Source organism: Camelus bactrianus, chromosome 2 (genome assembly GCF_048773025.1).
Source record: "Camelus bactrianus isolate YW-2024 breed Bactrian camel chromosome 2, ASM4877302v1, whole genome shotgun sequence".
NCBI lineage: Eukaryota > Metazoa > Chordata > Mammalia > Artiodactyla > Camelidae > Camelus > Camelus bactrianus.
The window spans coordinates 98,520,567-98,547,901 of record NC_133540.1 but is presented as its reverse complement, the minus strand read 5'-3'; the positions used below and the strand labels follow the sequence as shown (position 1 = coordinate 98,547,901).

At 42.3% G+C, this 27,335-nt stretch overlaps 1 protein-coding gene across 1 annotated transcript; it reads left to right on the top strand.

Moving 5' to 3' along the window:
• The first annotated feature begins 1,111 nt into the window (after positions 1–1,111).
• Positions 1,112–14,824, top strand: SRD5A3 (steroid 5 alpha-reductase 3). The gene is made up of 5 exons (XM_074347661.1): positions 1,112–1,441; positions 8,040–8,182; positions 10,028–10,225; positions 12,878–13,012; positions 13,893–14,824. The coding sequence occupies exons 1-5, from the start codon at positions 1,221–1,223 to the stop codon at positions 14,150–14,152; spliced, it is 957 nt and encodes a 318-aa protein (XP_074203762.1). The 5' UTR covers positions 1,112–1,220; the 3' UTR covers positions 14,153–14,824.
• The last annotated feature ends 12,511 nt before the right edge of the window (positions 14,825–27,335 follow it).

The following is a 27,335-nucleotide window of genomic DNA, read 5'->3' as shown; positions in this document are numbered from 1 at the left end:
TCTCAGGTAATTCGTAAAACCTGAGGTCCTTGCATAAAGAAGCAAAACTTCAAGAAATTGGCACATTTAACAATCCAAAGGACTGTTCAAGCCACATTAACTTTCGCACCCAGTTCTTTGATGCTTATTCAACACACATGTAGGGTATCTCACTGGGGTAAGGATTGGCGCTCCCTTCCACCACCCCACACCTGCCATTCAAACTTAAAAATGTAAGCTCCAGAAAGGGAGGGATTATCCTGTAAGCCTCTCTGTTCTCAGTGTCCAAAACAATGCCTGTCACATAACAGGCATACAATAATATTTTTTTGAATTGACATTTTCAAGGCTTCAAAAAATATTACTGAAAAGAGTTAAATTTTCACTTGTCCTAACTGAAAATCACCGTTGTTTAAAACTGATGAGTCAAGAAAAATAGCACTGTATCTACAGGGAAGTAAATGTCAGAAGAAGCGATGATGCAGTTAAAAACTTTGCCTCTAAGTAGTGGAACTCTAGTAGGGAGACGCCTGCAGTTTTTAAAGGACAGTTTTTACCACCTTCATTTCTGTATTTGCAAGTGCTTTGCTGATTTTCTACTTTATGTGTTTAAATTATACACATTCCCAACATCCTAATACAATTACTCATTTTTGTGTATGACCCACTTTATCCATATACACACATTCATATGAATATAGTTGTTTGCAATCATAGCTATACATTTTATAGCCATTTTTTTCACTTAACCTATAGTTTCAGTTATCATTAACTTTCCGCGTTTCTAGCGTCTTCATAATTATCATTTTAATGGCTTCATGATATTCCAGTGTGTTATTGTACAATAATTTAGCTAAATACCTTAAGGTGGAACATTCTGGATTGTTTCCACTTTTCCATTGAAAATAATGTTGCAGTGAAGACGTGCAGACAAGTTGTCTTGTTCGTTCCGCTTCTTTGAACCATATTATTGAATTATATTCTGGGGTTCCCTCTGGACACCTCTGACAGACTACAGAGAGCCACTAGCCACCACCAATGTGACCTGGACGCGCGAAGGCGCCCGGCGGGACGGAGCCTCGGACCAGGGGGCGGGGCCCGGGCGGGGCCGAGCGCGTCCCCGCCCCGCGCTGCGTCACCGACGTCCCGCCTGGCTGAGCTCGGCGAGCTGCTCACGAGTGGAGACTGTCCGCCGGCGGGCGGTCCGGGCCCCGGGAGCGCGGACGCGGGGCGCGCCTGCCATGGCTCCCTGGGTGGGGACCGAGCTCTCGGCGCTGAACCCGCTGCGTGCCGTGTGGTTCACACTGGCCGCCGCCTTCCTGCTGACTCTACTGCTGCAGCTCGTGCCGTCCAGCCTGCTCCCGGGCTGCGCGGTCTTCCAGGACCTGATCCGCTATGGAAAAACCAAGCATGGGGGGCCGCCGCGCCCGGCCGCTTGCCAGGCCTTTGATGTGCCCAAGAGGTAACCGCGCCCCGGGCGCGAGCCCCGTTGCCAAAGGGCGGAGAGCCGGGGGCGCCCGGCTCGGGCAGCCGGCAGGGGGCAGCAGAGGCGGACGCAGGCCCGGCGCGGACCAGCCGGGGAGGCCCGCACCGGTTCCCCGACTGGCGCGAACTAGGCCCGCCCGCCGGCACTGCCTTGTCCGCTGCGTAGCCCCGGGGGCGGAATCCCCGGAGTGTCCGCCCACACGGAGGAAGCTGAGCCGCACGCATCCTCGAGGGCACAGGAACGTGCACTTGTGGACGCACGTAGCCTTAACTTCGGGGGGAATGGCAGTGCTTCCAGATTTAGGCCTGGTCACCAGGCGGCAAGTTAAAGTCTCTTTTGTCCCCATATTCTCTCTTTCTCCTCCCCTGCACTCTAGGGACTCAAATCTAACCTGAGGTCGCCGGAACTCGCTAGAAATGAAAGCAGGCCCTCGGTTCACGCCTCTATGCCCCCTGTTTGTCTCTCCGACCCTCGCAGTCTGGACGGAGGGCGAGACCCTGGTCTCCAACTGGTGCCACCTCCTTGGCCGCACTGACCCTCCTAACCCGCACCTCGGCAGGTGCCCGGAGATGGCATATTTTAGGCAAGCCTGGTCCCTAAGCACCGTTTGACTTTGAACAGATACCATAACTAAGCTCAGCGAAAGATTAAATCATTATGGCTTAAGTAGAATTCTTTCAGAAATTGTGAGTCGTGTTATAGTTTTTGTTTTTTACTTTGAATTCAGAACATAGCCGGGAAGAGTCAGCCAGAGACTTCTAGATGGTAGGAATATACCAGTGGCTTTTCTTGGCGATACATCCTCAATTGGCACTTAGGAAGGAGTCTGGAGGAATGTGATAGGGTTTCCGATGTATGAAAACATCTTGGTTATCGCTTAAACCACTCAGAGGCAGCCCCCCAGATCCGCAGACAAGAAAGGGGCTAAGGGTAACTTGGCTGCTGGAACGTGGCTTCCCACTTTTGACTGTTGGAGGAAGATTCACCAGGTGTTAACCCTGAGAAGGGAGACCTAGGGTAAAGGGAATGCGGCCATGGGAGAGGGTAGGCTATTCAAACAGAATGGTTAAACCTCCTATTTCTTAGAGGCTCTTTTTAAATGAAAATTTCCTGTCATCATATTTTTAATCAGGTTTTGATTGCAGTAAGTACTTTTCTACGTCATAGCAGGGGGTGTTCCTAGATTGTCATTGTTTTTAATGTTATGAAGTGAAGAAAAAGATTATTGCATTTGAGAGTGTGAATTCTGACATTTATTTTCTGAGTTTTAAAAAAGGTACTAGTGCTTCTGGATTAAAGGGCACATTTCAAATCATTCCCTGCACTCTGCCTGTTACTACTCTAGTCTGTCATTATATGACAGACAAGAAACAGATTTTGTACCTTTCCTTATTCGTTACTACAAAGTTGGTGATCTTTGGGCTTCTTGTAATTTTTACTGTATTATGAAATAATTTACATCGTTTTATTCTTCCAGAATTCTAGAATGGATCCTTCTGTGGGGTTTTGTTTGGCTTTTTTCTAAATTTAAACTGAAACTTCATTTCATGCTAGAGAAGGTACAGCAAATCCAGGCCAATAATGAAAGGCAAAAGTGTCTAGATGCTATATTTAAATATTTTTCATTGTTCAAAATTCAGTAGGACTCTTCAAGGTGAAAATAAGCCTATAATTTTTACACTTAGAAATAGGAAGCTGTAAGTCACATTTCTGCACCCAAGAGTGTAGGTGATTTTGTTTGAGATTTTCTTTTTCTCCTGAAGGGGCAAGAATTAAACCTTAAATTAGTTTGTGCAATGTTTGATTCCATTATCCCTGTCCAGTAGGTTTTTTTTTAAATTAAGGTGATAGTTGCTTTTCTTGTTTTCCTTTTGGTTCCTAGAGTTTTGATTTCCCAGAAAGTCTGAATAGATACATGACTTCGAACATGAAGCACAATACTCTTAACTTGTATAGCGCATATGGAAGTATTTCTTCTGTTTCTAATATTTCAAAATGTTATTGAAATACTGCAATTGAATTGAGCTCTAGAACAAAGAGAACTGTCCAGACTTTCCCTAATGGGGTTCAGGGGTCCTAACCAGCAGTCCAGGGGATCTGCGCATAGAATTCCAGGCAAATTGGAGTGGAAAAAAGTACATCTTTATTTCACTAACCTCTAACTGAAATTCAGCATTTCCTTAATGATGAATGTAATCAACAAACCATAGAAGAATTAGCAGTACCTGCAATTTTGTGATAATTTTTTTAATATATTAAAAACACTGAAGAGATCTCAAAACATTATTTTCGTCAGTATAAGAATACTATAGTAGTAGTCTCCATTAGATCTTGTTACTTAATACATTAAGAAGCACATATGTTACTATAGCACAAATGTTCCTTAGTGGTTGTGTTACCTATATTTCAATATAATTGGGTTTCTTTGTAATCCCTATGTATTTTATGCTTGGGAAGGAGCCTGTAGCCTTCACCAGACTGCCAAAGGGGTCTACGGAAGGAAAATATTATGAAACCCTGCTCGAGACCGTAAACTTGCGATACATTTACATTTGTCTTGTTTGTTGCCATGTCCCTGGCTCAGTGCCTGACAGATAATAAAGTCTTTGATCAGTGTTTTGAATGAATCAAAAAAGAGAGATGTGGGGGCTTACTTGCTTTGTTGATTAACATTCTGCTTTCTCTGAGAGTAACTTTGGATGAATTACCTTCCCTTTAGTTCATTTGTTTAACCAGTGTTTGTAGAGTGCTTACTGTGGGCCAGGAGCTTTTCCAGGTTCCTTGGAGCTTTTATTTTTATCAGACAGTAAGTATGTAAACAAACCTGTAAAACATGCAATATAATTTCAGTTGATAATAAGTGCTTCAGAGGAAATCCAGCATGGTTACTTGATCATGAGCAAGATGGGGGTGGGGTGACAGCATTGGAAGGATAGATTAGGAAAGGGCAGGGCAGGAGGTGAGTTCATTTCAGGAGGCCAGGACAGATGGCCCTCCAGGGCCTTACAGACCATGGTGGAGACTCGATTTTATTGAATGTATGGAAAGTGGCTTGAGAATGGGGAAGGGGGCATGGCATTTGTGATTTATGTTTGAAAGGGTGGGTGGAGAAGGCTGGATAAGAGGCTGTTATGGTGGTCCAGGCAGGAGGTGGTGGTGTGGGCTAGAGTGTTAACATAATAGCACCTGTTTGTCATATATGTGGTGATGAAATTAAAACACGTAGCACAGGGCTAGGTACCTACTTAGAACTCAGTAACCATTATCTGCCTTTCTTTGTTAATTCCTAACTCCCCTAACTGGTCTTGGGACAAGTTCTGGCAATTAGCATGTATGTATTAAGTCAGATCATATCTCCTGGCTCAAAACCATCCAGTGGTTTCCAGCTCACTCACAGGAATTGTGAAAGACCCTATACAGTCTGGTCCCCACCACCTCACTGACTTTGTCTCCTATAGTTTGCCCCCCATGTGGCTCCAGTCCAGTTTCCTGGGCTTCCCTGCTAATTCTTTCTCCCACCTCAGGGCCTTTGCACTGCCTGTTCCTTCTGCCTGGAAGCTGTTCTCCCAAATAGCCAGCTGGTTTATGCCCTCATTTCTGCTCAGATATCCTCAGTAAGGAATACCCTATCTATCCTTTTTGAAAGTATGATATTACCATCACCAGCATTCCTTCTTCTCTTTCCAGCATTAGTTTTCTCAGTAGCAGTTACCACCTACTGACATGCTGTAAAATTTACTTCTGTGTGTAACTGAGTATAAGCTCCATGAGGGCAGGAATTGCTGTCTGTTGGGTTCGTTACTGTATCCCCAGAGCCTGGAGCTGTCCCTGGCTTATGATAAGCAACAAAATGTGTGTTAAATCAGAAGAGTGCTTGCTGGGTGCCCAGGCCTCTGTTACCATAAGGGTCACCCTGTCCTTGCTCCCAGGGGCTCACTTCAATTAAACAGTGTCCCCCAGGGAGGGGGGAGAGGGAGGGTGTCTGGAATAGAAGGAAGTGAAGTTTTTAGATCTGCTTTTGAGGCTACAGCTGAGTCTTTTAAAAGAGATACAACCTTGAATAAGGAGTAGAACGTATTTATTCTAGCGGGAAGTCAGCGAGCAAAACAAAAGATAGAATGTGCAAGATAATAAGAATAAGAAAAATAATCTGCCTGTCAGTCAAAACCCCATGGCACAAGTAGGGCCCCGCAAGATGTGGCTTAGCAGCTTATATCAAACATACTTCAGTGACTTGGTTGACTTAGGGTTTGTCATATAAATTGGTACAATGTGGGGCCTGAAAAGCAGGTTCAGCAGAGTCTAGATTGAATGAAGAGGAGCACAGCTGTGCGATTTAACTTCAGAGTCATCAGGGCTGAGTCTGGAGCCAAACACTGCCACTTACTGCGTGACCTTGAATAAGTAACTTAACCTTGAGCCTTCATTTTCTTATCTGCCACATGATGATAACCACGTAAGCTTCACAAGATTGTTGGGAAGATGAAATAATCTTAACTGGTCTCCCCACAACTAGTCTATTCTCTTACCTAGTTGCCAGAGGGATTTTTTTTTTTAACTTAAAGAAGAGTGAAATGGATGAGCAATGCTGTTTTTTTGTGTGATAAAATATACATGACAACAGTGGTATATGTGGTAAAGTGGTAAAACTTTAACCCTTTTTGAGTATACAATTCAGTGCCTTTAAGTACATTCACGTCGTTGTGCAACCACCATCCATTCCAGAACTTTTCCATCAGCCAGAGGGATTTTTAAAACATAAATTATACTTCAAGTCACTCTGTTCAGATGGCTCCCCACCACACTTAATAAAAGCAGTGTCCTTACAGGGCCCTAGAGTGCCTGCCCCTCCTGCCTCGAGCCCTAGCCCTCTCCACACAGGTGCCCTTTATTCCTCAGGGCCTCTTGTGGTGGTAGTTTCCTCTGCCTAGAAAACTCTTTCCTCAGAAATTCCCGAGGGTTACTCATTCTAGCCAAGTGTCCCTTCCAGAGGGTCATCCATGACCACCCATCAGCACGGCCTCCCCTCTGCACTCTGTCCCCTCTCCAGCATGGGGCTAGAGGTCTGCTGAAAGGTAAACTTCACTGAGGCAGGCACCTGGTCTGTTTGCTCGCTGCTGAGTCACTGCCCCAAGAACATTGCCTAGCACATTGTAAGTGCTCAATAAATGTTTGTTTAATATGAAGTAGGTAAAGTAACTGATCCAGACATTTCTCCTCAGAAGCCGGCCCTTCCCCTTTCCATGGGAGCCCTCAGGGCAAGGGCTACTAATACTCTGTTCTGTTGACTGAGACCAGACCTGAGCTCAGTTCTAGGAAGTATGTCTTAAGGAAGACCCAGAGAGGCACCCAAAAGCCAGGGGTCTGGGGATGGGGACGAGGGGGCAGAATTGATGCTCATGTACGAACTGTGGAGGAAACGAAGCTCTTGAGTCCGGAGATCAGAATTGGGAATAACAGGACATCTCAGAGAGGACAGCCCCAGCGATAGAACTTGTAACACTAGTAGGGAGAATTAAGTGGGTTGCTGTGGAATGATCATCTTAGATCAGTGTTGTGAGACTGGGTTGTGGGCATGGTTGGGGGTGCTGCGAGTTCTGACAGATACAAGCATATTCTGGATCAACTGGAAGAGGAGTCCCTGAGACTCTGTGCAGTCCTCTTGACTCCAGGCCCTCTTACTTCATCACAGATTAACAAGACAAGAAAGAGGCAGGCTTAATATAGCTGTGATGCACCGAACACCAGGGAAGGCCCGATGACCTCCAGGCACCCTGCAGAGTCAGAGGTTTTGAGTTGATTTGAACAGAGACAAGTAGTGTAGGTAAAGAGACCTCAAAAGAACCTGTGTTAGCCCTTGTGCCATATTAGGTGATTTTATTGTGGCAAACAACGTCTTTCACACTAAATTAACATTGCTAATCACTAATTTCAATTTTTATTGGCTTTGTGGTTTTATTTCAGTTGTTACTATGTTGATTTCAAAATAAGTGCTATGCTTGTCTGAGAGCTATACCCATCAGGAGTTGATAGTTTATGAGTTAATATTTGTCATGTTATTATAAAAGTAATTTAAGTCAACACAACTTAGGAAACACTGAATCAGAAGACCTTTAAGATTTCTTGTAACCCCTAAGAGTCTTACTGTGCAAATCTTGTGTAACAGTTCTATGGCTGTTGCAACAACATTACTCAAGATTTAAACATCTTCCACAGATTTGGCTTGTGTTAGCACAATGTGGGCTGTCTCTGCCAGGCCCTGGGGCCCCCTGTTTTTGAGTTTGAGCCCAGTCTAGTTACCTCAAGATGAGAGATACCTAACTGACCCTCCATCTGAGTTTAATAAGATCATTCGTGTTCTTGTTAACCTCAGGAAGCCTCTTTTTCCTATGAGTTAATGAGTTCCATCATTTGAAAGGGAATTTTAAAAAATCTGTACATCTGCAGGATTCAGGTTCTATTAAAAAGCAAAACTGTACTTGGGGGCAAAGAGGGTAGGGAAACTAAAAATAGTCTTCCTGCAGAATGGCTTAAAGTGGATCTACCCTGTCACCTAACGTGTTTTCCTTCACAGGTATTTTTCTCACTTCTACATCATCTCAGTGCTGTGGAATGGCTTCCTGCTTTGGAGCCTCACTCAATCTCTGTTCCTGGGAGCGCCTTTTCCGAACTGGCTTCACAGTTTGCTCAGAATTCTTGGGGCTGCGCAGTTCCGAGGTAACAACTCCCCTGGCCAGTTCCAACCATTGCATCCTGTTCCTATCTTTCCTGCCTGTGGGGAACTGTTCTCAGTGTTTCATAGCCACTCTCAGGTTCCTCGTTGGCAGGGGCTGGGAGGTGGAGGGTGGGGCCAAGAAGGGTTCTACGCAGATCATAGGTGGATTGCCAAGGGGATGGCCCCAAGTCTTTCACTGAGACCATAGCAGAGCTGAGAGTCAGCTCTCCATCCCTGACTTCCCAGCAAGAACTGTGCTGTGAACAGAACTGGCTGCTCTCCCTCTGATATTTTTAGTGCTGTTGATAAATTTATACAGCCTTTACACTTAAGAGGAAAAGCTTTTAGGATCCCTTGGGTTTGCCTTGAAACATTTATCATGTATATAGTTCTAACCAAAATGTCTCCAGACTCCAGAAATTTGATAGGAAATTACTTTTTGATCATGGGTTAAAAATGTTTGTTATGCTGTAAGGCTTTGGTTATACAATAAAATTGACTGTAAATAGTTGTAGTTGTTGACCAGATGATTACAAAATAGCCTTTAAATTTGCCTTGCTGTGCCTCAGGTAAAAGATACACAGGACAATTTTTTAAATAAGGAATTGAAGGTGAATACCATAAAGCAGCTTCAATTAATGTCAGGCAGCAGAAGAGGGGCAGAATTAGAAACAAATTGTTCTGGTGCTATCTCTGTCCTTTGTTGCAAACTGCTGGCTGCCTAGGAACAGTCCTTTTCTGTATAACCAGAGGAACTTGTTGCAAAAGATGACAGAAGGAAAGAGCTATGCAAATCTGCTTGGGAGGGGAATACACCTCAGCGAACCCCACTTCACCCAGTTAAACTTCATCTCTTCATTTGTTTACTGTGGGGCTGGCTGGGGTTTTATTTGTTTTTTAATTTTAACCTATTCCTGAAGAGTTAGAACTAGATTTTACTATATTTAAAATAGGAAAGCAGACAAAGCTAATCTACGTGATGGGTGGCTCCGAAGGGCTTACTGTTGGGAGGTTTGGGATGGGGGGCGGTGCCTGGAAGGGAGTACAAGGAGGTGCTGGTTGTGTTCTGCTTCTTCATCTGGGTGCTGGTCGTATGGGTGGGATGGGCTGGTTTAGTCTGTGAAATTCCATTAGGCTGTATCCTTATTGTATTTTTACAATGAGTGTATGAGATCACATTTTTTAAAACATCTGGATTTTTATTTTTAAAAAGTTTTAATGAATAAAAATTTATTTTATTCATTTTAAAATCAGCATTTCTTCTGACTTCTTCTAGGGCAGAGGTGTGAGAAGCAGATAGGAAGATAGATCTCAATCCTCACAGTCCCTCAAAGTATAATTTCTTTTTTTTTTTTAATATGGAAAGGAATGCACAGTTCTCCCTGTCTCTGTCCTGTCCCTCTTTCTGCCTTTGTACGTGACTGTGTCTCTTGTGCCCCCTGACCTCAGGGATCCCACCTGGTCCTGGCTCACAGGTCATGCAGGCACTGTTCCTGACCATCTTCATCTGGCATTAGTGCCAGGGACCAGAGACCGCGGTCGGGCTCTGAGTGCACAGACCCCGTCCTGGTGATGGCCACGTGACCCAGAAGGCTTTTACATCACGAAGCAGACCTGAGTTTGTCCCAGCCATGTCACTAGCCTACTGTGAAACCTTGAGCCAAATTCCCTGACTTCACTTCCTCACTTCCACTCACTCCCTCATTGCCACAAAAAAGGGAGGTGTTAGACTCGATGACTTCTAGGGCCCTTTCCTAAGTCTGATCTGGTTTAACAGTAAGGAAAGGAGTGACGCTGGATGAGTCCCGGAGAGAGAGGTGCTAAGTGCGTTCTGCTCTGAACTGTAGGGGGTGAGCTGGCGCTATCAGCGTTCTTAGTGCTGGCCTTTCTGTGGCTGCACAGCCTGCGACGTCTCTTCGAGTGCGTCTACGTCAGCGTCTTCTCCAATGCTGTGATTCATATCGTGCAGTACTGTTTTGGACTGGTCTACTACATCCTCGTCGGCCTGACTGTGCTGAGCCAAGTGCCAATGGACGGCAGGAACGGTGAGTGGCCGCTGGGGTCTGGTGGCTGAGCCACTGGGCATACGCAAAACTCTGCAGGCGCAGCAGAAGCACTCCCCCGAGCGTTAATGGAAGCTGGGAAGTAGGAGACCTGCCCGATCCACTTTGCATTAGAGGAGTCTGGGCTCTGATTGTAGCTTTACAGAGCCAACATGCCCGAGGGTACCTCGCAGTTATACATCACAGTAACCATAACCGCCAAAACCTGAGAGAGACCGACTGAGCAGCGGTGCCTTCAGTAATGAGAGTGAAGTGCAGAGTCCTCAGGAGGCCCTGCGTGAGGATGGAGAAACGGGATGTGGGGTTTCCCTCAGTGGGGTTGAAGTTGGTCTTCAAGGTCTGGATATTTCCAGTACTCAGTGAGCTTTCTCCTCAGGTTTGATTCCAGTGTATGTTCTTTCTCTGTTGCTGTAGGACAATGAAAGGCCTCCGTGGCTCAAGGAATGACTTTAAAGGACTGCTTATTGACAGTCTTTCTCAATTTGTGAATTATTTATTGGCTCCAGCCTATCAGCCGGGATCTCCCCCATCTAATTCCTCTGACCTTAAGTCAGTCTTTCCTCCCTGAGCTTCCTGGCATCTTGGTGCCGCCCGTGTCACAGTTTGAGCTGTCATTCCTGGAGAGCAGTCCTAGGTTTTCACCAAAAGGAACATTCCAAAGCACTTTGGTAACCCACTGTCTTGCAACCTATTAGCATTATACATCTTTCTTGGAGTTTTCTCTGCTGGCTGGACTCCAACGCCCACCCTACCTCCTATATAAACAGTCAAGGAAAGGCTGCCCAGACAGCCACAAAATAGCTTTTAGACACTTCTTTCCGAAGCTTTCTGAAACTTGTAAATTGCCCACCTGTCCTTCAAGAGATCATCTGCAGTCATTTGGGCAGTATGGGAACTGGTTTCAGGCACTCACTGAGAGAGAACACATGGGGCATTTGCCAGCTGCAGGGTCTGCTAGAAATGATGGGGGCTTGGGAGTCGGATGGGCCTGAGTCTGAATTCTGGCTCATTTAATAACTTCTCTGAGCCTCAGAACCTTTGTCTGGAATTAGGGACAGGTACTAATTTCAGAGGGTGCTGGTTGAAAAGGAAGTATGTCTCCTTGTCTTCAAAGTCTAGAGGGTCTGCCCCGAGTCACTTTCTATTACATTGTTCTGTTATTTTTTTCTTCAGAGTACCATCTCTACCTGAAATTATCTTGGTTGTTGATTTTTTTTTTTAACTTGTTTCGTCTCTTGCTACTAGAATGTGAGTTCATGAGGGCTGAGATCTTACCTGACTTATCTACTGCTTTATCCCTCATGAGAGATGCCACGCTTAGTAGACACTCAATAAGTAACTAATGAACAAATGAATAATTAAATACTACACAGTCTAGACCCTCTGTAAATATGAGCCTTCCACCTGCCTCCCCTTTCCTGGATTGTAATCCGAATTTACTCTTACAAATCTCTTCCCTCATAGGTAATTTCTCTGCATTCAGAGTAGGTCACTTGGCGGTGGCTTGAATGCTCAGACACTTGCTTCAACTTTTGATCCTACAGTGACTTATTCTTAAAGCCCTCTGATTTAAAACTATTTTCATGTTGTCTTTATTTTTAACTTATAAAAATAGAATCATTAATTTGTTAAGTGGCTAAGCCTAGTAAACATTAAGAGACTACAGTAGATTGTTTATAGAGAGCAAGTTTTCAAAAGAAATTAACATAGGTAGACTTTGGTGGACTGTCATTAGCTGTCATCAGCTAAGTCCTACCTCCAGGTTCATATGGAATAGCTTGATCCTTGGTTCTCTTTCCTGAATCAACCTTGTAGGGGCTCCCTCTGGGCTCCAGAGCCTCAGACTCGTGCCTGTTGTCAATGGACAGCTTTGTTTCTTTAGTCGAGTCCCTGACTAGCCTGACTACTTCCTGATGAAAGTAGGGAAGTCCTTAATTTGCTCTTCTGACGCCAGTCCTTGGAAAACCTGCCCTCTTCCCATTTTCCTGGTAGCTGGAGAAGAAAGAGGAAGATGATACTTTGAATATTTCTACTCCTGAAACAAAATCTCTGTGACTAGGCTCTCTAATCAGAAAGGGATATCGTTTTGGTTTTTCTCTTGCAGTCTACATTCCTCCTCTTTTTGAGAAGCCCCACCCTTAGCCTTCACTTCCAGTGATTTTCTTCATTGGCTGGAACCAGTCAAGTCAGCATTCAAGGTTCCCCTAGCAACAGCTCAGGGTGGGGTCCTTTAGGACATGTTTTTCTGACAGCAGACTATAAGAAAGAAGACCTAAAACCAGGCTTAGGTGAAGATAATAAAGATGCAGAGTAGTCTCACTGCCAAGAGTACACCACAAGGGAGGGAGACAGAGCTGACCTCTGTGCTTGAGGCACTGGAAGAAGGAGAAAAAGGACGTGTCAGTGTGGAATTCTCTACCCGGGGCCACTGAAGTGCCCCTGGCTGAGGAGCACACCTCCTTCCCCCACAGGGCCGGTCTTCTCCCCGTATTTGGGAAATTACATCAGGATGATTTTCTAGTCATAAAGAACAGAATAGGTAGATAAATGTGTTCTGCTGACTATGATTTTTTAATTCTCCAAGTCTCTGAAATTTTGCAGCGTTGGCTAATAAGATAATTCTTATTTCTGTAGCCTATGTGATAGGGAAAAATCTCCTGATGCAAGCTCGGTGGTTCCATATCCTCGGAATGATAATGTTCATCTGGTCATCTGTCCATCAGTATAAGTGCCACGTCATTCTCGGCAATCTCAGGAAAAATAAAGCAGGTGAGACATCTTCTAAAGCCGCCGCAGGTGGATTTTAGTCCTCAGAAGTTATTTATGCATATTCCTTCACTCTTTTCTTTCCTGCTCTAAGTAGTTGGCTAATCTATCAAATACTCGTTTTGACAAGACTCTGGGTTTTGATCCTCCTGTCTGTAAAAGGAGAGCGTTTTACTGGAACGCTCTCTGGCCCCATCCAGCCCTGGCATTCTGTGACTCTATCCTGTGCCCACGTTTGGGGGCCTACCCTCCATCCATGTGTCTACCCAGCATGTGAGCACTAGTATACCATCTGAGTTGGTATCATTCCGGTGAAAGCAAAAAAACCCGACTTTTTAGTTAGCTCATGTTGACTTACCACAGGCACAGTTTTTACTGGGCTTTTGAAATATGAAGCATGGAATAGTACTGTTCACCATTTATCAAGTGCTTATTTTGTGCCAGCTGAGGGCATTATATGTGGCCTCACAGTGCTCACTTGAGGAGGGTACAATCTTATTCTCATTTTACAGATCAAGCATCTGAGGCACAGAGAGGTTAAGCAACTTATCTAAAGTTACACTGTTTATAAATGGTAAAGCTGAGTTTGAACTCAGCCTGAATTTGTAGTCTGGCTCTGGAGTCTGAGCTCTTAATTACTAGTTTGGAGGACCGTTGAAGAAGCGGGCTTTCCTTCGTGTTTATTTATAGTTATTAGTGTAATCTAAGCATGTGACTTTTTAATACCTGGTAGATTGACAATGGAAGTATGAAGGATGGTGTTTTGCCCAGGTCTGTGACAGCCTTTTCTAAATGAGTTTTTATAAATTATTTGGGGAGGGAAGTGGTAAAACTTTCTTTTGGCAACTTCAAACATTCAGGATATCTTTTTTTTCCATTTCAGGAGTGGTCATCCACTGCAACCACCGAATCCCTTTTGGAGACTGGTTTGAATATGTTTCTTCCCCCAACTATTTAGCAGAGCTCATGATCTACATTTCCATGGCTGTCACCTTTGGATTCCACAACTTAACTTGGTGGCTCGTGGTAACATACGTCTTCTTCAGCCAGGCCCTGTCTGCTTTCCTCAGCCACAAATTCTACAAAAGCAAATTCGTCTCCTACCCAAAGCATAGGAAAGCTTTCCTGCCATTTCTGTTCTAAGATAACCTCAATCAGGTGACAGGTTCAATTCCTAAAGACAAGTCTAGAGACCAAAGTACAGTTTCTGTGGAACTGTTTAAAACTCTCTGTTCCATTTCTGTACCCAAAAGTCTTCACTGAATGAGCAAAGCAATACCTCTCAAAACAATGAGTCTTCCAAGAAGAAATACTTCTGGCAGACCCGGAAGTGCTGTGTCTACTTTCTGAGATGCGTTATAACACCAATCAAGTGCTAAAAAGTAGATGAGACTTCTCCAAGCTGCTTCAGAAACAAACTAACCAAGACATACAGACAGCTTCAGACGTACACATAAAACACACACACACACACACAAAGGAAGAGAGAAGGTTATCTGTGGACTATAGAGCAAGCAATATAGTGGGTGCTCAGTAAGTGCTTGTTGCATTTCAGTCAAAGCAGAATAGCCTTTAAAAATAACAACAATGTGTAATTGCACACCAGTGGATTCAGGGAAAAATGAGTTTGTTGGAGTTGGTTTATACCTTTACTTATTGCCACAAAGGCTTCCAGTTATGTAACCATCAGTAATCATCTCCCCCTCAAATCATAGCCTAACAAAAAGTTTGAAACCTCTTTTATTTAATACTTTTTTGACAGCTTTTTCAAGCGAGTACCTTAAAATAAAATATTTTTATATTTATATCTAAAAAGCCTTCATGAGTGGAACTGAGTGACGCTCCGGATTGGGTAGTGCTGTAGCCTCATTCATATGTTGTTATTCACATTGGATTAATGTCTGTCTGGGTTTCTTTTAACTAATAGAATGGATCCAAAGATATTTTAAACTAAAGTTTACACTTAAAATAGCCTATGTTAAAGAAAATGCCCATGATCAAGTCAAGTGGATATAAATGCATGGTGTGAAAGTAGAAAATAATACCGTAGCCTGAGCATCACAGTAAAAACTGCATATTCATGCAGCATAAGATTTACTGGCTGATTGGCTGAGGTGTTAACTTTGTTCCTTTTATGCAGATGTCTTCTTATAGTGTACTGGGTACTAAGGTTTTGCACTAAGATGTACCATGCTCTGGGGGAAAGAACCTTATTACTAACCAGGCCCATATGGAATGCAGTCTAAGAATATCCCCCACCCCCATCCCTGGAGGGGTAAACCAAAGCTGTTAAACAGACCCTTTTAATGTGAGTTTCAGTGTATGTGTATCAGCGCATATTGTGAAGTTCTTAGAATTCTGATGTAGACTTTTCTCCCTCAACAATCAAATACCACTTCCATCAGCTGTGCATTCAAATAAATGACATACTCATTTCATTTATCATTTAGATTTGCCATCCTCAGGACCAAGACTCAGGAACAAAATTCGCTACGCTAGAATTGTGAAGCATTTTACTTTTTGGTCTTAATGTCCACATGAATGGCATAAATGATTTTTAGTAGCATATTATTGGGAGAGAAAAATGTATTTTGCTTTTGCATGCAGTTTTATACTAGGTTAGACTAGGAATTTGGCTGCTGTTCTGGAATTTCATTGTACTTTTAAGTAAAATAATGAGCATCCCCTGTGAAGGATCCTGTCGCGGTGAGAGAGCGTTTCCAGCTTGCCTCGCAGTCCCTCACACACTTCTGTCTCCTGCTCTCCCTTCCCCCTCCTTGCCCAAACACTGCATTTTTAGGTGAATACAAAACAAAAGAAATAGTGATGTCCTCAAAGGGGCTCAGAAGAAAGTCATGTGGTCTTTGATGAAAGCTCAGCCACAGGGTATAATTGAAAATTGTGCTGTGCTTGCAAGATCACAGGCAGCATTGCTCTTTGTGTTAGTGAAAATATTCCATGTGCCTAAAGGGAGAGCACCAGAGAGTTTGCAAATTCCTCAGAAATAGCTTGGGGGTGGAGAGTCTTGATTTTCCTATTGGCTTAGTTCTAAAGCTTTAATCTTTCATTTTCTGTTACTATTAAGTTTGGGGAAGTGATACTGATTTCCCATAACAGCGTTGCCTGGATTAACTACTGACTGTAAAAGTGCTGAAAATAGCCTTTGTTTTTAAGTCTCCAAGTTGTAGCTCATCCTCTTTACTAACATTTGCTTTCAGTTAGCATGGATTATTTTATCTCTGCAAAGCTTTGTTCTATATTATGTTTTTATTATTTGGTTTTTTGAGGGGGGTAATTAAGTTTAATAATTTGTTTATTTTAATGGAAATACTGGGGACTGAACCCAGGACCTCACACTTGCTAAACACACACTCTGCCACTGAGCTATACCCTCCTTCTGTTCTGTATTATATTTTTAATTCAATGAGTGGTTATTGCTAGAGTTCCTACCCCCCCAAAAAAGCCTTTGCCAATATTTTATATGAAGCTTAATAGTTTAAAGAGACTGTAAATATCTGCATAACTAAAGTTACCTGAGAACTCAAGGAGCATTCATAAGCAGTGTATCTCAAAATGAATTGGTATATTAAAGGAGATCTTAAAATAGTAAATGAACAAGTAGAAATCTTTTACACCGACCTAAGCAATTTCTGTCCACTTGCCCACATTGTCTATCAGAAAAAAATACTCAGCTGATTTTTGTTAGGTGTCTTATATTAGTCTAACCTATGATTTTTCTTTTTTGGGGGGAGGTGGTAATGAGGTTTATTTATTTATTCTAATGGAGGTACTAGGGATTGAACCCAGGACCTCGTGCATCCTAGGTGTGCACTCTGCCACTGAGCTATACCCTTCCCCTAACCTAAGATTTTTCTGATGGACAAGAAACAGTGGATGTGGCAGTGATCCCTAAATAATTCACATGATGCATTCTTCATCCTTTTTCTCAAATACCAGTGGTCTAGAAAGCCATGTATTGGTTTTGGGGAAAGCAAAATGTAATTATCCAAATAACTTATAAAAAGCTACTCTTTGCACATAATTGAGAAATATCAGGTCTCTTTCTTCAAAAGAACATTTGAAGTACTTAGAAGACAAAAGAATACAAGGGGTTTCTGTAGAAAACACAAATCTGCCCCTCTGGGTAAAACCTCATAGCACATGTGCAGTTTTTATCAGGGCCCCCTGGCCTACGTGGCATCTTGCTGTGCATTAGGAAAGTTGTTACTCTAGGAACATCCCCATGAGAACAGAAATGAACCTTTGTGGGCACAAAAGGCAGCTGGTGATGGGGCTGCAGCTCAATGAGTAGAGCTTGAGCTGGATCTCAGCCCACTCACCCTTCAGACTGTTGTCCCTTGTGCAGTGCACAAACCGCACAACCTTCCACGGAGACCCTGCTCATCGTGCTGCCTGTCTGCAGATTCTGTTCACTCTTGAAGAAAACAAGACTATATCACATGGAATCATCTCATTGAGAAAGATAAGAATAAACTAGGAGAAGGGGGAAGTAACTCCACAAAACATCTGTACTTCCATGCACAAAAAGAGGAGTTCGGTGGTTAGCAGGTAAGTGACCCTTAAACAACAGAATGTCTGCTCAAACGCTGGGATGCCAGCCCCAGGTGGAGAGATTTTGCTTCTCTGACTACCAGCTCCTGTCTTTCCAGCTTATTCTAGTACAGTAGCTCCAACAGTATTTCCATCTCATTGGGACCTCCAATCTATTGATGTCAAGACATGGCTATTGTCCTTCACCTCTCCTGAATTTTTTCTTACCTCCTTAACCCTGCTTAAATTGCAAGTGAATCACTCTAATTCATCCCTTTGTATATATCCCCAACTCTCTGTCCTCCCCACATTGCTTCTTCCTGCTGATTTCACCAAGGCACACCCCTGGTTAAATTCAACCCTCCTTCCTTTGCGTGTGCATCTGTGCAGCTGGACTATGGCAGGAGAAATATAATCCACAGACAGCCCCTTTAAATCCAGGGCCGCTGACCTCAAGGGGTCCTCACTGCTGCGGTCATGCTAACATCCCTAGTCCATTCACTCTCTCAATGCTGATTATGCCACATCTCTGTCCTCAGGGAAATGAAGCTGTTGGAAGAGAACTTCCACAGGTTACCACCACCACCTCCACGCAGCTAAGCATCTGCCTGTGTGTGCGGTCTGCCATCACTATTGCTGAAGGATACTTTTTTTTTTAAAAGGATGTAAAATCATGATTCTTGTACAAATGTAAAACGAACATATACCAAAGATTTTATTGAACTCATTAATTAATGAAGGAACCAGTGAGATGTTGGAAGCAGTTCTAAGAAGAATTTCAAAGAGCAGCACATAGGGATAATGAGGCATGCCAAAAGGAATTTGCTTAATAAACGCAAACTAGCTTCAGTAGTTGGGGAGGGAAATCAATTGTGCTTCCATTGGACAAAATTCTTTTGTATATATATGGAAAAGAATTTTTTGCATTCCTACCAACTGTGACTTACAAAGTTGCAAAATAGCTCAAAGGCAGGGTGCAGGGTAACCTGAAGAGTGTGCTAGACAGGATACCAGTAATGTTCTTTGCTCATCTCAAAGTCATTTATAATTTTTTCCTGAAACCACAGTCTCTCTGGATTTCTGCCCAAACCTAGGCCCTCTCCTTGGGCACTAGATTCTACCTAAGGACATTGGTTTGCCATTCTTCCTCCTAAAGATCATCAAATTTTCTGCCCTTTCTTGATCTTCCCATCAGCAGATAAATATCTTTTTAAAACCTAATCCTACTTCCCTCACCAGCTACCACCTGGTTTTTCTAGTGCCTTTGCAGCAAAACTGGAAAGATTTATTTGATTCTTACTAGCTCAGTGCTTTTCCTCTCACTGCTAACTCACTCCAGTCACTGTCTACACCTCACAGCTCCACCGACACTGCTCTGGAAAAGTCTCCAGCAGCCATGCTAAGTCCCGTGGCAGCTTCTCAGGATCCATACAAATGCAGCGCCAGTGACCAGTCACTTCACCTTGTACGTTAACTGACTCCAGCGCGCCACACACTCTGGGCTTTCCTCCTGCTTCCCTGGTCGTTCTTCCCAGGTTTCTCTGCTGATGGCTTCTCTTTATCCTGACTCCTGAACGTAAGAATACGCCAGTTCCCTGTTCCTACTCCTCTTCTCTGTCAATGGATGGTGACCTCATCCAGTCTCATGACTTTAAATACTATTTATATACAGACAACTTCTAAATATACATATCCAGTCTAGGGAGAGAGTATAGCTCAAGTGTAGGGCGCATGCTCAGCGTGCACAAGGTCCTGAGTTCTAATCCCCAGAACCTCCATTAAATAAATAGACCTAATTACCTCCTCCACTCCCCCCACCAAAAAAAAAAAAACAAAACAGCCACAATCATGATTTATATGCTTTAATATTTTTCCCTTCTAGGACCAGCTTCCCAGTTTGTCAAGTTGTTAAGTTTTGTTGTTGTTCTTGTTGTTTTTTATGTAAGAGGGACATAGCCTCTTAATTCAGATGAATTTTATTTGCAGTCCCTGGATTGCATTCTCTGGAATGTTTGGTAGTTTAGAATCAGAAGCACCTGATTGTATAAGGGTGTGTCAGAGTGAATAACATCTAAGTATGCCATTTTTGGCATGGATACTAATAAATTTTACTTACTCATAGAATGTAGAATTATCAAGATCAACAGGAATTTGCGGTCATGGATTGACATTAACTCTGGTTAGTAGAGGTTGGGAAAGATCCTGGCTGCCTGTAGACTGAGTACTTATTACAGCTTCCCTGCAGAATCCAAGCCTGCTTTCCATTTTCATGACTCAACAAGGTCTGTTTTTATTACCATAAAATTCAAACTTTTATATAGCAAGTGGCACAAGAGAGCCCTGAGGGCAAGTACTTCTGCTACTTGATGGAGCAGCAGCACCCTGATTTGCCCACCCTAGGAGACAGTTTTTACTGAGAAGTTACAGGCAAAATTATAGAGTTTGCTCCTTCCATTCAGCATCTCCCATTGCTGATTAGATTTCATGAGTCAGCAGTCTTTCATAGTTAGATTAAAAAATCACCTTTGGAAATTCAAGGTAAAGAATAATGCCATCTTAATCTTGGGCCTAGTAAAGTATTAATTCCTCTCAGGAAACAAAGAAGAAAAAAATGGAAGTCAGTTATGAGATTTTCTTTCAGTCTGGGCGAAGGCAGAAAGGCTCCTGCCAAGCTCAGGGGAATTTTACGTGCAGGCCCATTTGGAGAAGGGGTACAGGAAACACCATGCTTACTAATGATATTCCTCATCCTGGATCAGAGTTTTTGCACTGACTTTGATCAGTTCCGTGCCTTATATGAAAAGATCACTGATCTGTGTCCAGGTCTTTACATGTTACCCCTCTGAGAACGGAAGAATAGCAATTTATTTATTCAACTGAATTTATCTAACATCTGCCTTATGCAAAGCACGGAGGTAGGCTCTGTGGCGCACACAGGGTTACATAAGACAAGATTCCTGCTCTCAGGGAGCACACATTTCAGTATGACGATGACACAGATTTATCAATCTCTGTTACCTTAAGTTAAGGTCATGGAGGAAATCCATCAGTGTCATCATGTCCCCTTCACCTCATGTTGTCTTCCTTACAGTTCAAATCCTGACGCTCGATAGACTGTAGGACCATATGCAGCTTGGTGAGCGTGCAAGCTGTGTGGTCTCACGGGGCCCTGCTCTCAGGAAGGCCTCATACATGGTTTAATCCTCTGCTGTTGCTGCCTCAAAAATCTTAATAATTTTATTTTTGTACTTGTGTTTAGTAAGTGACAACTCATGGGACAATGGAATATGCACATGAGCAGTGGAAGCACAACCAGAGGTGATGCGTACGTGTGTGCAGAGGGCTGGGCAGCACAGGTAACCCAGCAGGCACATGCATGCCTCAGAGTAGGGCAGGGCGCAGCCAGACAGCGCCTGGGCCTGCACGGCGGGGGGGTACGGTGACAGCAACAGCAGAAGCAGAGGCAGCAGTTGTGGCAGCCCTGGCTCCGCAGACTAGATAGGGAGGGGCCCTGCATGGGGACAGCACCAGGGCCTGCATTGGGACGCCAGCTTGCCAATCCCTGTCATCTGCACCAGTATCAGCTTCCCAGCCTGACACTGGGACAGGAGCTGCTGGCACTCAGGCAGCAAACTGTTGTTTATCTATTTTATATATAGCGGTTAATTAGTATCTGCAAATTTCAAATGCCCAATTTATCCCTTCCCACCCCATTCCCCCTCATAACCATAAGTTTGTTTTTTACGTCTATCTGTTTCTGTTTTATAAATTTGTTCATTTATGTCTTTTTTTTTTAGATTCCACGTATGAGTGATATCATATGGTATTTGTCTTTCTCTTTCTGGCTTACTTCACTTAGAATGATGATCTCCAGGTCCATCCATGTTGCAGCAAATGGCATTATTTTCATTTTAATGGCTGAGTAGTAGTCCATTGTATAAATATACCATGGCTTCTTTATCCAGTCATCTGTCAATGGACATTTAGGTTGCTTCCATGTTTTCACTATTGTAAATAGTGCTGCTGTGAACATTAGAATTCTTAAAGGGTTTAGAATCTTTAGTTTTGAAAACTGCTGCAACATCATAAAGCAAATAATCACACACGTAGAAATAGAAATTAAATATAAAGATCATCACAGTCTACAGAAAAGAACACTATAAAGAAGATGTGGTATATAGACAATGGAATATTACTTAGCCATAAAAAGAATGAAAGTTTGCCATTTGCAACATGGATGGACTTGGAGGGTGTTTTACTTAGTGGAATAAGTCAGAGAAGGACAAATACTGAATGTTATCGCTTATATGTGGAATCTAAAAAGTAAAAGAAACAAATGAATATAACAAAACAGAAACAGACTCACTAACACAGGGAACAAACTAGTGGTGACCAGTGAGGAGAGGGGTGGGAGGAGGAGCAATGTATGGGTAGGGGATTAAGAGATACAAACTACTAGGAATAAAATAAATAAGATACAAGGATGTGATGTACAGCAGAGCAAATATAGCCAATATTTTATAATAACTTTATATAGAGTATAATCTATAAAGATATCGAATCACTCTGTTGTACACCGAAACTAATAGAATATTATGTTACTGAAGTCAACTATACTTCAATTTTTAAAAAACACTATTTTCATATGAAGGTTTGAATGAATCAGTTGTTAATAAGAAAGGCAATTAAATTTTTTTCCTTGTAATTGAAGACAGAATGACAGAAAGCATAAACTGGCCTTTTGAATTGTACTCAAATCATGAAGTCAATTTCCATTGCTTATAAAACCTCCATAAATTTCAGGAAACATTTTGTCATGTCTGAGGAAACATTAAAATGCTGTTATATAATTTTATACTTAAAATCAAATTTAGACTTACATAAAGCTAATTTGTATGAAAAATTAAATCTGTCTAGGAAAATATTTCTACAAGAATCAACACTAGAAGTACTAAAATTTATTTTTCAAAATAAGTAAGTAGAAATTTATGTTAGTGTTGTCACAGCCTGTAAAATATTCACAGCTGTATCAGCAGCAAGATCCTTTTCAAAATGAAAACAATCAAAATTTATTTGTGATCTTGCATTTGCTAAGAGTGACTGATGTTAGCTTTCAGTCATGTCTACTGAAAAAGAAACTGTGTGAAATGAATTTCTTACCTGTTGAAAACGAAAATAAAATGATAAGTATCAATCTTAATGAATTTGCAGGCAGGTGAGCCAGAAAATTTTCATCGTCAATCTATCACATTAATAGACTATTGTTGTTTGTTGCATTATATAGAATTATGGCCCCCAAAATATTGTTTTTGTGGTTTTTAAGTTCATTGAGTTACCTATGTATCACTATTACCCCTATTACATTAGTACCTTTAACTGTACTTTTTTTCCCTGCTTTTGAACAGGGGTCCCAGATTTTCATTTTGCACTGGGCCCAGCAAATTATGTCGGCAGCCCTGGTCAGGTAAGAGTATGACAGATTTTCATCACAAGCCATTATTGAAGACAGTTTGTAACTGTGAACGCTTAAGAAGTATATAAGAGAGTAAGAAATGCAAGAAAATGTATGTTGTTAATGTGTTCCATACAGAATGCGTTAGCTAGTAGGCATTTCATCTATATTAAGAGTAAAATATTGTCATTCTGTGAGCCAAAGAGCAGAATTTGGCATAAGGAAAAAAAATCTGTATTTGATTCAAAATAGATGTGACAAAAGATCGATTTGGGATAATGCTTCCAGTGGGTTGGCATCCTCATTAAAATTACATTTTTTGCCATACAAAGCATGAGTTTAACGGGGATAAACATACATTCAAATGAGGGTCAAACTGAGATACTTTATAAGGAGTAAGCCATCAGATTGTCTTATCAGCATTCTGTGATTTTCAAGCACGGAGAGCCATTTTTCCAAATACCAGACAAATGGCACCACAGTATGAGCTCCCCTTCTGTTCTTGGCTTCTTCAGAACTGACAACTTCCAATGGACTTCACTGTAGATACAAAATCACAATAGAGATGACTTACAGTATAGCACAGGGAACTATACTCAGTAGCTTATAATAGCCTATAACAAAAAAGAATATATATATGTGTAGCTGAATCACTATGCTGCACACCAGAGACTAATATAACATTGTAAATCAACTATGCTTCAAGAAAAGAAAAGAAAATGAAACATCAGGGAAAAGCACTGAAACTAGAGAAACCAAATTTGCTTCCCATAAAGCTAAGAAAGAACCACTTAATTATAATTGTTTTTTATTTTTATATGAAGATTGTTATATATAATGACTTTATTTCAGGAATTAAGAAACATAAAGGAGATGCATATTTACCCCAAACAGATTTAGTTCTATCTTCTTGACTTTTAGTGAAATTATGGATTTCTAAGTGATATAATTTGTGTATCGGTGCTTTTAATGGGCCCATTTTAGCCATTTCTAGTACCTATAATGTTAAAATAGACTGAGAAAAGCTGCAAGCATGTACAGGAATACAGAGAAAGACATCACAAACAATGTTTACAGAATTAGGAAAAACGATCGCAGTACATGTACCAATGAGAAAACCAATACTCATCGTACACAGAGTCCTCCAACAACTCAGCAACAAGACGATGCAGCAGGCCTCTGTTTTCCAGGCTGACTATCAAAGTCAGCTCTGAAAGACAAAAGCAAGTTAAAAAGAACTATCTGAGAGCGTGGGGGAATAAGTGGCTTCCCCTGTCCGGTGGTGCTTGGGGATGGAGTGATGTGGTATCAGTGGAAAAGCTGTGGGCTTTGTTAGCGAAAATGCCCGACCTGCCCCCTCACCCCTCCCTCCTGTGCCTCTCTACACCAGAATTTTGGAATTTACAGTGAAAATAATTTAAGGAGTTAGAGCAAGGTCAAAGAGAAGAGTTTGTTGTTTATCAGATGCCATCAACACAGTGGCAAAACAATACCAAAAACACACATACACAAAACCCCAAGACTAGCTCTCTATCTAGGCTTAGTCTCCCAGAAGGGACAGGGCTGCAGACCTGTTGTTATCACACATGTGTGACTGCAGTGTGTAGGGGGTGTAGTGGGTTGTTATGTTCTAGGTCTATAAACAACCACGCTCCTTGCTCTAACATGTAGAGGAAGGATTGCACACTGGCAGGCCACAGGCCAAACCAGACTCACAGACAGGTGTTCTTTTACTTGCACAGCTTTAAAAATGTTTTAATGAGTGACTGTGATGGTTAATTTTATGTGTCAATTTAGCAAGGCTAAATTGTTCAAAAACTAGTCTGGATGTTGCTGTGAAGATGTTTTGTAGATGTGATTAACATCTATAATCAGTTTACTTTTAGTAAAGGAAATTGCCCTCAATCATGTGGATGGGCCTTAGCTGATAAATTGAAGTCCTTTAGAGCAAAATCTGAGGTTTCCTAGAGAAGGAATTATGCCCCAAGAGTGTAATATTAAAATGTTGCCCGAGTTTCCAGCCTCCTGTCCTGCCCTAGGCATTTCAGACTTGCTGTCCCCCACAGTCACCTGAACCAATTCCTTAAAATAAATCTCTTTCTCTGCATGCATATATATATGTATATCCGCACAGGAAAGTTGGGAAATGTGACATGGCGGTTAACAGTCACCATGTAGCTAGGTTCTAACCAGTAAGATGTAAGCAGATATGCTCTGTGGTAGCTTCCGTGGAAGGCAAATCCTGTGTCACTTCTTCCAGCTAGTCCTCCATCCTGCTGCCTAGAACAAGCTGTTAGTGCTCTCGCAGCCCTACTGGGTCATGAAGACAAAGGCCATACCCTAGGGACAACAGAGCAGGAAGCTGGGGGAAGCTGGATCCCTGGTCACTGTGGAGATGCTAGAGTAGTTCTGAACTGCATCTCGCAGAGGAAGACATTCTTATCTAATTTATGATTTTCTGTTATTTAGTGGAATGTAACCCTAGTTTAAAAATCAGGAAATATCACATAAAAATTCCAATTCTGGCTTCTCCCTTGACAATTTGGCATATCTGCTAAACTTGGGGTCATGCTCCCATGTTACCAATTGCCTAGGGCAGGAGAATGGGTGCTTGCTTGTTTTAGACAAAGATGGAAACCCCACCAGGTTTTTCTCTTTTAAGTTCCTGAAAGCATTTGAGCTTGCTATTTCCTGACATGGCTGTTGGAGTTTTACCTCTGCAGTGTGATAGGCCCTTGCTCAAACTTTTTTTGTCCTCTTAGGCTGTTTCTCCAGCCACTTTTTTGGGAAATGGGCAGGATGGAAAATCATTGATGCCATCCTTATAACCTGCTGTCTTTCTCTCTGCATCACTTGCAGCAGGAACATTCCCAAATTGGTGCAGTCCACAAAGGAAGATGTGTCTGATGCTGGTGGAAACAGGCCTTCTCCTACCCTTGGAGAGACTACATCAGTCACAGTCCTACAGGCCTGCCTGTGGGAGGAGGGAGCAGGTCGCAGTGTCTGCAGACTTCTCATGGTGGGGAAACTCCACTCTTACAGCTTGGGAGGAGGGGTACAGAGCATCTTCTATTCCATGGCTGCAACCTTTTTTCTCAATTTAAAGATCTTCTTCTAGTCTAATGAATTTGTGTTCCTCTCTTCCACATAATTTTGATCCAATTTCTCACTAATGCTAAAGTTTTATTTAGTGAAAGAGCATCACCCCCAGAATTCCTGCATTGACTTGACATGGCCTGAGGGGATTCCCCCTAATTTGGGCAAGGGGCTGAGGGGATGGAGGTTGGAGTCTCAGTTGCCATCAGACCTAAATGGACCTGGCAATCACTGGGGGTAGGTTGGGGGAGAGTTGTTCTGACTTGAAGTGATCTTGGTGAAGTAAAGACTGATTCTTATCTTTGACTGTGAATGAACTCAAAGACAAAGACCCTTCAAAGCTGCTCAGGCATTTTGGGTGTGGAATGAGGTTAACCTTCAAAGGGGAAGCCACGACAAGATCAGAAATCTGTGTTTTTGAGCCAAACTATGTCTATGTCAGTGTCTAGACTTGGCTTTGTCTTTTCATTATGAGAATTGCATTAAACTCATAATGAGTCCTTCATATGTGAGTGACTTCTGTGGCCAGGCACTGTTTCAGACCTTGGGAATACAGTGAGCAAAACAGGTAGGATTCCTGCCCTCATGGAGCTCACATTTTAGTTAAGGGATACAGATAATAAATACAAGTAAACAATTAGATAATCAAGATAATTTCAGATAGTAATAAGTGCTATTAAAAAACTAAAGAACTTTTTTAAAAAACCAACTTACAAGAAAAGGTGAGACAAAGTGATAAGAGGAAAGGGCGGGGGTCTAATTTAGATGGATAAGAAGGAAGTTTCCTCTTAAGGAAGTGATACTTACCCTAAATGACCAGAAGAAGATCTGAAAAAAGAGTGTTCTAAGAAGAGAAACAGCAAGTACAAAGGTCTTGAGGTGGGAGCAAACTTGGTTGGGCATGACACGTGAGGTAGAGAAAGCCAAGCAGTAAAGTCACACAGAAGACGGGTTTGATCACACAGAACTTTAACTCAGATGTGAACTTTATTCTAAGGGCATTCAGAAGCGATTGGATAATGTTAAGTAGGGGAATGAATGATTTATATTAATTTTGAAAGCTCTCCCTGGATGCTGGTTAGATTATAACTTGGCAAGAGTGCAAGCAGGTAGGCCAATCAGGAGTCTATTTTAACAGTCCAGGTAAGAACTGACACCTAGTTTGGACAAGGTTGTAACAGTGGAGATAGCAGTGAATAGATTCAGGATCTATTTTAGAGGTGGAGA